Below are 15,238 nucleotides of genomic sequence, written 5' to 3' on the forward strand. Positions count from 1 at the left end.
TTTCACATTCTTCACCTTTTCTTTAACTTTTGTTTTATGTTCATGGATTTGAAATTTTCATTCTGAAGCTGTCTCTTCTGCTTTATACTCATAAATTTGGGATTTTCATTCCAAAGCTGCCCGTCAAGTTGGGATGACTCATTGTTGGAGAAGAAGAACAACAAAGAAAAAAGGAAAAAAAAAAAAGAGTTTTATCTGAAGTTGATCCTTCGAAAATGAAGGAAATAGAAAAAAAAAAAAAAATTGTGATCACACGCAAAAGGAAAGGAAAGAAAATAAAAAATTAAGAACATATTCATAACTTCATTCAAAGGTCAGCTATACAAAATTTTCAAATAGATCTTATTAACAAATTTTCTTTTTTATTATTATCTCATGCTAGCAATAAATGTGTATATTGACAAAAAATTGAAGTCATGTTTAGCCAATTAAATGGACTTAGATTTTTCGATAAATTTAGAAATTAAAAAAAAAGGCAAAACGTACTTTTGATTCTTGAAATATGAGGCTAGTGTCTATTTGATCCTCAAAATTTGAAAAGAGAAATGGTCTTTGAATTAAACTTCTAAAAAAAAAAAATGATGTAGGTTGAATTGTCAAATTTTAAGTGAGGTGTCCATTTTTATTAGTTTTACATTGTTTATTTTCTCGTTAGATGAGTGGAATTTTATTTTTATTTTTTAGTTTCCATTATTTCTTTCTTTCTCCTTTCTCTACCCCATTCTCCCTCCTCTGCATCCCAAGTCTGAAACCTACCTTTTCCTCCTTGGGCCCCCCAAGCTTCCAAAGGTAAGGCCCTGAGGTTTCGCCACATAACTTTCTTCATCTTCCCTTTTTTCTGGTATGTTCAATCTCGGAACTACACTTATTTTCTTTTGGAAGACAAATACCCCAGATGTCAGAGCCAAAAACCATGTCACGTTTTGGGAGTTCGATGGAAAGGGGTGCTTGTTGAAGATTTCACGCTCGATCTAAAATGGACAATCGAAGAGACAGAAAACTTGCTTGATGTTCATCAATGGCAGCTCAAACCTAAGCTAGTGGGAAACACAAGTTTATATTCATCTCAATCACACTCGATACCAAATAGAATTGGAAAATTAGCAGAAAGAATTATAAGGCAAAAACCCATCTGGCCAAGAGCGAAAGAATTGTAAGGCAACGCCATAAGAGGGTTTTGCAAAATCATAATCAAACTTGGCTGAAACACATTGGGTCGCCAAATTTCCATTAAAGCATTCAAAATTTACAAATTAAATTTGAGTTTGCTTCCTTGAGATGTAGGAGATGTTGGTTTCCTTCCAAAAAAAATCATTTTCAGTGGGATCAAGATGGAGGGGAGAGAGAAGAGAGAATANATAACAACAAAAATAAAAATCCACTCATCCAACAAATAAAATAAAATAAACGATATAAAACTAATAAGATGGAGACCTCACTTAAAATCACTTTTTCATTAGTCAACTAACAATCAAATTTAGTTCACAGACCATTTCTTTTCAAATAATCCAAATAGATACTAACCTTAAATTTAAAAAAAAATATATTTCCAAAAAAAAAAAAACAAAAATTTAGATATGAGACTTGAAAAGTTTGAAAATAAAATTTAAATATATCAATACACTATTATTATAATAACAAAAAAAAAATTTAATATTATTCTTTATCTTTCAATACAACAGACATGAGAGTCAAGATCCAAGTATAAATAGTTATTCTCGACTACAATGGATAGGAAAATTCAAACCATACATTTCATGTTCTCTAAAATATCTTCCAAAATTTTGAAGCATTCAATTACTTGTGAGTTATGCTCACTATACCCGACTCTTTTTTTATATATATTTTTACAGCCACTATTCCAACTTAAATCATATTCGTTGTTCATTGTAATATAATACGCTTTTAAAAAATATATATTTGTAATATATATATATATATATAAAATACTTTTTTTTTCCTTTAAAAAATAAGAATGGTAAAACTTCAAAACAAAATCAACGCAAATCTCTGGTGACATAATCAAACGCCGGGATTCCAGCCTGAAAAAGGTTGTAATACAACTTCTCCGTCGGATGAATCGCGTCAAAAAACAAATACTTGTCAGCGTCAGGGCACACCGGTGATTTGTAATTACAAAGCAGCGACATCTCCAAGTACCCGCTTCCACAGCACCCAACATCCACTTTTTCAAACCCTAAAATTCAGATTCACCCATTTCAATCCACCAACATAATTCCCTCCGATTCAATTTTAAAGAAGAGACAAGCCATAAAGAAATACTCACCGGATTTTCCGACGTTGCGGATGATTTCGGTGACGCGATCGTAGGCGTCGATGTAGGCGATGAAAGTGGGGGATTTTTGAGAGAGACGAGTCTGTAAAGAGAGGAGTTCGGCTTGGAGAAGAGCGTTAAAGTCTCTGGCGGCGGCGGAGTAGCGGTCGATGCAGCCGCGTTCGAGGAAGGCGTTGCTGGAATATAGCGTTATCACCACCGGCAAGCATCCCATCGGCGCTAACCCCGGCATCACGATTCTTCTTGCTCCTTCGGCCCATAAGGCCTGCAAAGTATAACAAGCCCATCAGTTGTTGTTTCTTACTCTTATGATTTTGATTTTAATTTTATTTTTGTTTCAAACAAATTTTAATTACAATTATAAATCAATAGTTAATTTGATTTCACAAATGGCTTTCAATTTAATCCCTGTAATTTTAAGAATTTTAATGTAATCCTGGCTGATTTTAACTTGCTTCCTAATATTTTGAAGTTTCAATTTAATCCTTCTAATTTTGTTAAATTTCACATATTGCCCTTTTAACTATCTTTTACTTACCTGAAAAATGCTACTTAATATTTTCTCCCTTACTAGTTGAATTTAAAAAATAACCATAATAATTGAATTAAAAGTATTCTCCTCGATATCTAATCGAAAAATAGAGAGACCTCCTATCTATTAATTAACTAAATACTCTATCTATTAATTAACTTAAAAGAAATAAAGGAGAGTTTGTGGCACTGGATTAGAGTGATGAAATCTTGAATTAATATATTGAATTTAAGGAAGTATGTGTTTGACTTGTAGAACTATAAACACGATATTCCTCGATAAATATACAAAGAGAAAAATATAAAGTTTCTCGATAAATGTAGAAACTTCAATAATAATTTCTTTTAAAATGAATGAGTCAAATGCTCTCTCAAAGTGTAACATTTTATAGTCTAGAGTTGAAATAAAAAGCTAAATCTGAAATTTAGAGATCGAAAAGCAAAATTACTGCTAATCTTATTAGATGTATTTAAATAATAATATTATAATTAAAATATAAACTATATGTGAATTATTTTATTAGATTAGATTCTATTATGTGATCTGATTAATTAAGGTCTTAAATTTCTAAATGAATGAGTATGAACTTAATGGTAGAAACTCATTTATAATTAATTAAGGTTGAAACCGTAATTGAACTAGTATAGAAAGATACCTTAAAATTATAGTCCTCGATATAAATGATCATAAGGTTAATCTATTCAATGCTGACTTAAGTAATTATGTTAACACAAGCATGAATTTTATGTTTTTATGTTGAATTGTTAGGTTATGTTCGTTTTTTTGGTATTGTGATTCAATTGTAAAGAATAAAAGTATTAAAAAAAATTGAAACCCTTGTTGCGCAGGAACACACGGCACGAATCTCACACAACAAAAACCCTTGGTCAATCGGCCATGGAATCCGGCAATTCATTTGCCGGCAATGGGTTCAGTCGAATATGTTGCCGGCAATGGATCTCAGTTGAAGGTAATTTATTTTGCCAGCTATGGTGGGTTCTTCACCGATTGAAGGATTATTATTATTATTATTATTACTACTATGGCGGTGATTCTTGGAAGTTTGTATCATCATTATGATTATTATTTTTTCCCCTTAATTGATAATTGAGTAAAGTTCAATTTAATTTTTAAATTGATTTTTTTAAAAAAATTTAAAATCTAGAAATTTTGTGCATCTAAGTTTTTTAATTTGCTTAATAATATTATAAATTCAAGTTTAATTGGTCACGTTGTAGATTCATGCTTAATTGATTATGTGAATTTGAATCTAACGTTTGATTAATGATCCTTTTTAAAATTAGTGTGAATTTAAATTTTAAATTTGATTAATCATGCTTTAGATTCAAATTTAAATTTGATCAAACATGTTGTGGATTCAAGATTAATTGATCATGTTGTAGTTTAAATTTAAATTTAATTAATATTTGGGTGAATTTTGTTAAAGATTATATTGTGTTTTTTCTCATTATTTTTTTATTGAAAGATTCATCTATGTGAGTGATGACAAAGCAATTTTAGTTGAAGCTATTGTCAATTTTAGATTACATTTAAAAACTTATTGTTATTTAGATTTGAATGAGACTTTTGTTGTACCGTCATTTAGACGGAATTTAGTTTCTATTTCAAATTTGGACAAATTTGGTTTTTTTGTTCTTTTGGAGTCATTTTCAAGATTCCAAGCTTATTGGTACCTGTTCTTTAATTGATAATATATATATGTTTAATTCTTTTGCTTCATTTAACAAAATCCTATTATCTAATTCATATGGCAAAAATTGTAGATTAAATGAGAATTTCCATATGTTATGGCACAAGTGTTTAGGTCACATCTCTAAATAGAGAATTCAGAGACTTATGTCATATGGAATTCTTGATTCCCTTCATTTAAGTAACTTTGACGTTTTTGTTGAATGTATTAAGGGAAAAGAGACAAACATAAAATTAGGTGCCAACAGATGCTCAAACGTCTTAGAACTAATACATACAGACATTTGTGCCATTCCCTACGATTTCTTAGAATGGACGAAAATATTTTATTACGTTCATGAGCACCTATATTTAATTTATGAGAAGTCTCAATCTTTGGATGTGTTCAAGTCTTTCAAATCTGAAGTTGAACTTCAACTTGGAAAGAAATTAAGACTGTCAAATCTGATTGTGGGAGTGAATACTACGGAAGATATGATGGATCAAATGAACAACGTCTAAGGCCCTTTGCCAAATACCTAGAGGAATGTAAAATCGTCACGCAATACACTACATCAGGCAAACCCAACATGAATAGTGTAGCGGAAAGACGAAATAGAACACTTAAGGATATGGTAAGAAGTACGATTAGTCATTATTCTCTACCAGAATCCCTCTAGGGTGAGGTACTAAAGAGAGTAGTATATATCCTTAATAGAGTACCTAGTAAAGCAATAACTAAAATCCCTTATGAGCTGTGGATAGGAAAGAAGCCTAGTATTAGACATCTTCATATATATGGTTGTCCAGTTGAGGCGAAGCCTTACAGGCCTAACAAAAAAAAAAAAAAAATTAGACTCAAGAACTATTAATTTCTATTTTATTAGGCATTCTGAGTGCTCTCTGGGTTTCAAGTTTTATGACCCCACTTCTAGATTATTGTTTGAGATGGAAAATGCTAGATTTAGAGGGGAGAGGGAGAGGAGGAAGATAACATAAGAAAAGTTGTTTTCGAAGATGAATTAGTTTCTTTTCCTAATGTGGTTATAAATGATGTTTATGCTCCAATTCTCGACTTCACTATTGAACTAATTATAGAACAAGACAACATTGAAGTCCCCATTGTTGAACCTGAAGTTAAAACTCAACAACTTCAAGAAGTGCCACTAAGGAGATCCACTGGAGAAAGACGAAGTGCAATTCCAGATTATTATATCGGATTTCTTCAAGAACATCAGGATGATGTAGGCGTAATAGAAGATGATCCAATCAACTTCCAACAAGCTCTACAAAGTTCTAACTCCCAAAAGTGGATAAATGCTATGGAAGAGGAAATAAAATCCATAAAAAATAATGACGTTTGGGAACTTGTCTAATTGCCATTAGGAGTGAAACCCATAGGTTGTAAATGGACATTTAAAACCAAAAAGGATTCACATGGCAATATGAAAAGATATAAGGCTCGTCTTGTTGTAAAGAATTTTACTCAAAAGGAAGACATTGATTACAAAGAAACTTTCTCTCCAGTTTCATTGAAATACTCTTTCAGGGTAATCATGACACCTAGTAGCTCACTTTGATTTAGAGCTACACCAGATAGATGTAAAAACTGCGTTTTTTAATGGGAACATTGATGAGACGATTTATATAGTGCAACAAAAAAACTGTGTCTGATAATTCAAAATCTATGGTTTGCAAGTTGAAGAAATCCATCTATGGTCTCAAGCAAGCACCTCGGTAATAATATTATAAATTTCATGAAGTAATAACCTTATTTGGTTTTGAAGTGAATATAGTGGAAGATTGTACACATCCCAAGTTCAGTGGGAGTAAATCAATCTTTTTGGTGTTATATGTCGATAACATACTCATAGCAAGTAATGATGTAAGTTTATTGCATGACACTAAAAGGTTTCTCAAAAAGAATTTTGAGATGAATGATCTAGGTGATGTTTCTTTTGCGTTAGGAATTGAAATACTGCAAGATCATTCTCAAGGTATTTTGAGATTGTCACAAAAGAACTACATTGAATTTTTTTTTTAGTAGATTTGGCATGAAAGATTGTGCACCAAGAGATATCCCTGTCGCGAAAGGTGATAAATTTCATTTAGGTTAATGCTCCAAGACCATACTCAACACTAAGGAGATGTAGAAGGTTTCCTATACATCGACTGTTGAAAGTCTAATGTACGTTCAAGTATGTACGCATCCAGATATAACGTTCATAGTTGGAGTGTTAGGTAGGTATTTGAGCAACCCAGGGATGGATCATTGGAAAACAGCCAAACGGGTATGAGGTATTTACAGAGAACAAAAGATCATATGCTCAGTTATCTAAGATCAAAAGTTTTGGAGATCATTGGGTATTCTAATTCCGATTATGCTGGATGGCAAGACACTTTGCGATCACTTCAGGCTATATCTTCATGTTGGCTGGAGGAATTGTATCTTAGAAAAATGTTAAACAAACATTGATGGCTTTTTCTACCATGGCTGTGGAGTTTATAGGATGTTATGAGGCGTTCAATCATGGAATATGGTTGTGCAATTTTGTTGTTGAACTATGGATAGTGGTTGGCATAGAAGACTACTGAAATTATTTTGTGACAATAAGTCGGTAGTGATGTATTCCAACAACAACATAAGCAATACGAAGTCAAAGCATGTAGACCTGAAGTCTCTGGTTGTTAAAGAAAGAGTTTAGAATAATCAAATTTCGATTAAACACATAAGAACAAACTCTATGGTGGCAGATCCAGCTTTACCACCTAAAGTTTTTCATGAGCATGTTGCTCAAGTGTTAGTCACTTTTTCTAATTCCATGGTTTAGTGGAAGTTTGTTATTGAGAGTTTTCTTTGACCTTAATTTATTTTCTATATAGAATAAAATTGATGGTTTATGTTTTATTATATGAACTTGTTTATCATGCATGCAGTTTAGCATAAAATTTTTAGGAATGATCTCACTAAGGAATTTGGACCAGTTGAAAATAGGCATGATCTAGATCACTTTACATGTAATTTCCATGCTATCCATCAATACTTGATCTATGTTGAAATCGGTGACCAAGGAAGGTTTAGTTACAAGGATAGTAACAAAAGCCGCCTTGATTATGTGATAATACAGAAGAAGGCCCAGATTGAACTAAAAGAGAATTCTATTATTGAAATAACTTGTTCATGTGGGCTTAAATTTTATGTGATTTAATTACATTAAGTACACAAGCATAGCCCAAGTAGGAGATTGTTAGATATATTTAAATAATAATATGTATAATTAAAGTATGAACTATGTATGTGTATAAATATTTGATGACATTGGATTATTTTATTAGATTGGGTCATATTATGTGATCTAATTAATTAAGATCAAAGATTCCTAATTGCTTAATAGATAGAAGCTCATTCCTAGTTAATTAGGGTTTAATGAGAATCCTAATTAAATTAGTATATAAAGAGACCTTAGGGCTATGGTCTCCAACATACCAAAACAATAAGGTCTTTCTTGAATCCCATCTAGAGAGAGGTCCCACTAAGGACATTCGAAGTTTTGGTCAAGAAAAACTATGGTTATCTTGAAGCTATCATAATAAAATCTAGTATGTTATTTATCTTCGATAATTTAACATAAATGATTCTAAAGTTAATCTATTCAATATAGATTAAAAATAATTATGCTAAGAGGTTTATCAATAAAACTACCCTTGTACTCGAGGCCTTGGGACGACCCTACAAAATAATGGGAGGAATAAATGGTAGTAAATGAGAATGAATGAGAGGGATTTATTCTGGTTCGAACCGGCAGGTGGAATTTAAAGTTGAAACATAATAATATTATCATGGACGTGGGATTGGCTGTCCAATCATTTCGAAATTTGCACATTTCTACATTATTCATGCATACCTTACCTACTCAAGCTACCACCTTTATACTCAAAATTAAAATAATACTATTAATATTAATTACAAATCTAATTCCTACTTTTTTTTAATTATCAATTTTGATATAATAAATTCTTAAGTTTGAAAAAAATATAAAATAAGACAAAAATCTATTCGACACCAAATAAAAAATTGATGAACACAGGAAACGTACTATTTGAAAACGACACGAACCTAAACTAAATTTATAATCAAACTTTAATTAAAAAATAATTTAAAAGCTACAGAATATTGAAGTTTTAAAATAATAGGCACAATATTAAAAGGGATGGGCTTAGAATCGCCAGCTTGACATGATCTTTACACATCGGTTTCAATTATATCATCCCTCGCAATGGGCAATAGGAGCTCTCATCCAACCTCCCGCACAATATTAAATTCAACCAACTCTCTCTCTCCTTTTATGTCTCTTTCATTATTTTATACTATTTACTACATTTTCTTTTTCAGTCATTAATTATGATAACAAAAAGCTTCAGTAATAATAATTTTGTCCCACCACAATCATTTATGGTGCATTTTAATGTCATAACATTAAGATATAGCCTTGTGCCAAAATATATATATATATATATATATATATATATCCTTTAAGGAAGGGAGTGCTCGAAATAATTAGTAGAATAATGAGTTTAAAAAAGTTATGAAGTTTAGGGAATAATAAATTTTGGAAGCTCATGGTATAAAATTGATATTTTTAATAGTGAGACCCACAATTTTTTTAGACCAAACAGGAGTGGAGTTCACAACTCGTCCAAACATACCTTAAAGGTTTAGCTTTGATAATTTTCTGTGAACTTTTTTTTTTTTTAAAAAAAAGATAATAATAAATAACCTTTTTGCCTTTGTAATTTTTCATTATATAATATCTTTGTTCACCAATAACCATCTCACCTAACCTCCACAAATTCAACAAACATACATTTACAGTATCAACGGCATAACAAGACATTCATGAAATTTGTACATACCAATTAATTCTTTCTTTTCTTTTTTATTTTAATATCTATAAGTGATTGAGTCAACTTTTAGACGTCCCAACTAAATTTTAAGTGTGAGATTGTTGATATTTTTTTTTTTTATCAACAATCTCATGATCATTATCGATCTGATGATTATTCTTATTACGTTATTATAGTATCGTAATTAATAGTATTTAAAAAAAGGAATAAATGTGAAGTTATAGAGTAAATTATACCTGGAAAAATTGGGAGATTTGTTGAATGATGAACTGCTGGTAAGCTGAGAGAGTGAATGTCTTTCTTCGAAGGGGTAAATTGAAGTAAGTGATAACAAAGTCGTTGGTTGCTGCACTGATAAAGAACACTGTATTCTTTATATGATTTATGGTTCTTTGCTTTCCAATTGCAGATTCCAATCTTTGTTTGTATTCTTTGAAATACTCCACTTGTGCTGCTATCGACACAACGTTCTGAAATAATTATTCGTAAATTTATAAGATAATGTGTCCATATCCTCCAAATTCCTCAATTTTATAAATTTATACTTATCTTTTTAATTCAATACTTCTCATTCTACGATCTTCGATCCATTATTAATATTTTCTTTAAAAAAATATTTTTTTCTACTCGATCCAACTTTAATCTTCATACTTTAAAATTTCTAATTTTAATCTCTATAATTTCGATAAATCTTACTTTTCATTTTGTGTTACTATAAATTTTGAAAATATATTCATATATTATGTTTTTCTTTATGAAAATTATTGTTATGCTTTAATCAATTTCAATAAAAATTAAAAGATTAAAATGATAATTTAATTTTAATATTTTTTATGAAAAAACCCATTATACAAGTCATTAACTAAAATGGTGTTGTGTAAAGTAAAAAAAACACATTTCTCACAGACTGATCAATGCATTTTAATGTGATAAAGTAATGTTTATCAAGAAAATTAAAAGCAAATCTCCACCCGCTAATCCGAACATAACTCGATCGTTGAACTAAAAAAATTACTTTACATGACTATATATATAATCGAACACAAGTCTACTTATCAGAGTAATTATTTAATTTTATGCGTATCACAAGCAATAAATGAAGATAGTTGGATAAACATTATTACCATAATAAACATTCTTACTATGGTAATAAAACCAAAAAAATAAAAAATACTGCAGCTATGTATTTATAAATATATTTTTTTAATACTAACAGACCCCACATCTTTTAAAGCAGTGCCCATATTAGGAAAGAATAACTACAAAAGTGATTAATTTACTATGCATAAAGGATTCTTTCTTTATTGAGATGCGTTCTCATTCAAAACATTATTATTATTATTTTTGTCGTAAACACGGTTAATACTGTACTTCTTGTTTGTCATATCTTTGTTGAGAAAAATAAATCTATCCATGCTTTAATAGACTTGGTATTCACTCTCTGAGCTATAAAGATATTTTCTAAATACTATACTCTTCATCATTCGTAAGCATGGTGGATTTAGATTAAGAACTTTATATAATTTAGTAAAAATAAATATAGTGAATGAGGCTTGAACCTACATTTAGAGGGGATTAAAAGGTAAATATATCATTGGACTAACTAATAATTTTGATATTATGTCAATTATATATATATATATATCATAAAGTTGAGGCGGGTACGAACTCCCCGGATCCATACTAAATATGGCGTTGTTTGCGAATAAGAGATTAGGGTGTAATTGATTGGATTTGGTTGTTTATTGGTTTGTTTGCCTAAAAAAAAATAAAAGAAAAGAAAAGAAAAGGAAAAGCTACAAATGTGTTTCAATTTTAGTTGAGTTTCAAATATACACATTCAACTTTGGGAGTTTTATGTATGCCTAAATTATTTAAATTATATTTTTAATCTCACAATTTTTTTAATTTATTAAAATTTATGGATCTATTAGATATAAAATTAAATTTTTAGGTCAATTTTATTAAATAAAATTCAATATTTATATTTTATAATTTAATTAATTTTCAAAAGATTTCGACTTTATCTAAGAACTATTAGACATAAGATTGAAAGTTTGAGGAACTATTACTTGAAGTCTAACTAAATTTATAATTTAACCTTCAATTTTGTCTACTCAATATAAAAAAAAAAGAAAGAAAGAAAGAAAAAAAGAACCATACTTACATCTTAGTTCATTTTTGTATAATTCACTTTAATCATTAAGCAAAATAATAATAATAATAATTGGTGAGAATAGACTTTTTTTTTTTTTTTTTCCCAACAAAGACAGTAGCTAATTATTTCAAAGAACATCAAATTCGTATACAAAACCTATGTTGGGACAGTAATTTCTTTTTAAAGCAACGATTAGATGTTGCCTACACAGCACTTAAGTCCTTTTATATATAGTGGAAGGTTTATATATATATATATATATGCAAGCACAACCAATGAGTGAGTAGGTAGTAGCTTCACTGCAATATCCATAATTAATGCAGTAGAAAAATGACCTTTAAAATTCAGACAACCTCAGAGGAGTTCCTATCAAGTAAATTCACCCTCACAACCAAATATCTTCACCATTTTAAAAAGAAATGAAAAAAAAAACAAAAATCATACGCAAAGATTAAAAAAATAAAAAACTAATTAGGTTGGTATTAATACACTAATTGACATGAATTCAAAATTTTTAATTTTAATAATAATAGAAAATGAACAAAATATCAATTTACATTAAAGCTCTACGTTTATAAAAATTTAGGAGAGTGTAAATTAATAAATTGATAAAATTATTAGTTCAAAATACAAAATTTAGGGGCACAAATTTAATTAGAGAGGAGTTGAAGGGTGTACGTACCCCAACTTTGGGCGTGAGGGGGTCGAACCCGGAACCTGCGGAGGCAAAACTGACGCCCGTCATTAAATCCTCGATGCTAAGCGTCGGGTCTAAATACGGCGGAACATAATCCTTCACTCCGAAGTAGGAAGCTATAAAATCGGTGCTCAGGCGGCCATTGGAGAATCTTCCGGTGGGGATATGGAAGGGGAAATCTTTGCCATAAGGAGGAAAATTGCTTCTAAAAATGGTAGGAACGAAGTTATTATTACCGGGATCGACGGTGGAATCTCCGAACACCAAAAGTGCCGCCACCGACGAGGAGGAGTTGGTGGTAGGAGCTTTAGTATGCCGGCCGCCGTTTGTCAGAGCTTGGGATTTGTAGAAGAATGTAGGGAAATGGAGAAGGAAGAGGAAGAGGATGAGGATGAGGGCAAAATGGGAAAAACGAGGGTGTTGATTCATGTCAGTTTCTAGAGGAAATAGAAATTGTGGAATCAAAAAATCCAATTCAAACTGAATCAGAAAACTGGTTTTCCTCTGTTTTTATTAGGACCTTTTTTGTGTGTATTTATGACCAAACTGCCCTTTTGGTCAGCCTTTTAATTTATTGGAACTGGTGCTGATTTGATAACTGTTGAATATTAGTTAGCCTTAGAATATTGTTAGTTGTTATTATGGTGGAAGTTTGAGGATATATCATGCAATTTTGCTATTTCCCTTCCCCTTGGGTTTTCTTTTGAAAATCATTTGTAACATGTGAGCATGAATTAAAACTTTTGTCAATATCAATTTCAAAATTTTGATTTTACTTCATTGTATTAAATCTTCGTTCACATATCAATATTTTTACGTTTTTATTAATTTGACGTCGACATGAGATTAATCACTATCGTAGAAAAATTTACAAAACAAGAAAATAAATAATAAAATATCATTAATGTGAATATAATATAAACAATAGATATGTTTACTTATTTAAAACCATAAAATATTTATTTACTAGATTAAATTTATTTTTTTATTTTTTTATTTTTATATATATTTTTAAAATATCCATCGATATCAGTATTTTTATCGATATTTCTATTGATATTTTTTTTGTTAAATTAAGATCTTGATATTTTTATTGGCGTCGACATTTTAAATATTGTCATTTAATCTATATTAAAAAATATTTCTAAAAGTTCTATATAAATTAATAATTAAGATATTTCTACTATTAAATTAAGTTACATATCTTCCTATCGAGATTAATATGTGATATTTTTTTAAGAGAAAAATAAATAAATAAGCATATATAGATATATAGCATTATTGGATTCATTGTATGGTAGTATCTAATTTATTTGTAAATTTATTAAAATAGAAAGATAAATTATCGTGAGAAAAAAAAGAGAGGATGATTTGGATGTCTTTGGCCCGTATAATTGGAGATATGATATCATGTGATCATTCAACAACATAGATCATTGAGTCACTATATCGAAAACGTAGATCATTTGAAGATATCTTACTTAGATCACATGTAGGAGAGCTTAAGGCTTTAATTGGCATGCAATATATATACAAAATTAGAACAACTCTGTTTTTCTTTATTGGACATCTTGATTTAAAATTTATGTTTTTAGATTATGAACCAAGCACTAACAACAAAGTATTTAACTCAGCCTCAAAATAGTGTAATATGTTTATTTTCTACAAAGTTTGTGTCACAACTACATTAACACTAGAAGAAATCACACTTCTCCCGACGAAAAATGAATCATCGGGAGTTTGGTCGGAAAAAATTCGTCAGGAGAGGAACTCCCGACGCATAAAATAGGCCGTTGGGAGTTGTTCTAGAACTTCGACACATAGAATAGCGCGTCGGGAGTTCCTAGAACAACTACCGACGGCTTGTTTTATGCGTCTGGAGTTCTAGAACTTCCGTCGCGCTACTCTATGCATCGGGAGTTCTAGAACTCCCGACGACCTGTTTTATTCGTCGGGAGTTATGGGAACTCCCGACGTGCTAAAATATGTGTGGAGTTCCTGGTTGAATATTTGCTTTTATTTTATTTTTAATTTGTAATTTGTATTTTTTTTTAAAAAAATTGATCTGAATAACCTATAAAACATCATTAACCAACTCAAACAGATTCACATAATAAATAAAACAAAGAAAATGAAGACCATCCTATAACAAATAAATGAAAAGTTATAAGATCCTACAATAAAACAAAGTCGATACTAAATAAAAGAAATTTGTTTTCAGAAATACATGGAAGAAATAAAATGAAAACAACGTCAATAAATACAAAAAAGAAAACAACGTCTGGAACACAGCATCTTGAACAATTGTCCAACCTCATCTCCGAACAACATCTTACAATAAAACAAAAACATTCAAATGTCATAATCTTTTATAGACAAGAACTCCTAACGGTCCCTTACATCGTCAAATGAACACACTATTGTCAGTTTGAATATCAGTTTGAATATCCACCTCTTCATGTTTATCTTTTGAGAAGAATACCTTTAAGCTCTCTTAATAAATTAACACACTATTGTCATATCCTATAAGAGAGAACATACAAGTCTTTTACAAGTACTGCCTTGAATAGTTGATTCAGGTTAGCCAGACTGAACTGCTTTATACAATTATTAGAACTCAAGAAAATTTTAGGCTTCAGAAAGAAAACTCAAGAAAATCATTAACTTCTAAAACCAATTTCCTATCCATGCTCATCATTAGAGACCATGAGATAACTTTTAAGAAGAGTGATGATTAAATGTTCATAAAATTTTCAATAGAAGTTTTAGTCATATACACAAACATCATGGTAAATTTGAAATATATTTTTAATTAGTTTTAGTCAAACAAGTCACTAAATCCCTAACCTTAAGAACTAAAAGGAAAAAAAAGACAATCCACCAAATTGTAGAAATTGTAACATCCACAATCCACAATCCACAATTCACAATAACATCCACAATCCACCAAATTGCAAAAAT

At 30.1% G+C, this 15,238-nt stretch overlaps 1 protein-coding gene across 1 annotated transcript; it reads right to left on the reverse strand.

Moving 5' to 3' along the window:
* Positions 1 to 1,635: 1,635 nt before the first annotated feature.
* On the reverse strand, positions 1,636 to 12,898 carry LOC120082557 (GDSL esterase/lipase At5g45960). The gene is made up of 4 exons (XM_039037786.1): positions 12,263 to 12,898; positions 9,659 to 9,892; positions 2,288 to 2,561; positions 1,636 to 2,197 (listed from the first exon to the last, which is right to left on the reverse strand). Exons 1-4 carry the CDS (start codon positions 12,704 to 12,706, stop codon positions 1,998 to 2,000), a joined length of 1,152 nt encoding a protein of 383 aa, XP_038893714.1. The 5' UTR covers positions 12,707 to 12,898; the 3' UTR covers positions 1,636 to 1,997.
* Between the last annotated feature and the right edge of the window lie 2,340 nt (positions 12,899 to 15,238).

The sequence above is a fragment of the Benincasa hispida genome, chromosome 8 (assembly GCF_009727055.1).
Source record: "Benincasa hispida cultivar B227 chromosome 8, ASM972705v1, whole genome shotgun sequence".
Classification (NCBI taxonomy): domain Eukaryota; kingdom Viridiplantae; phylum Streptophyta; class Magnoliopsida; order Cucurbitales; family Cucurbitaceae; genus Benincasa; species Benincasa hispida.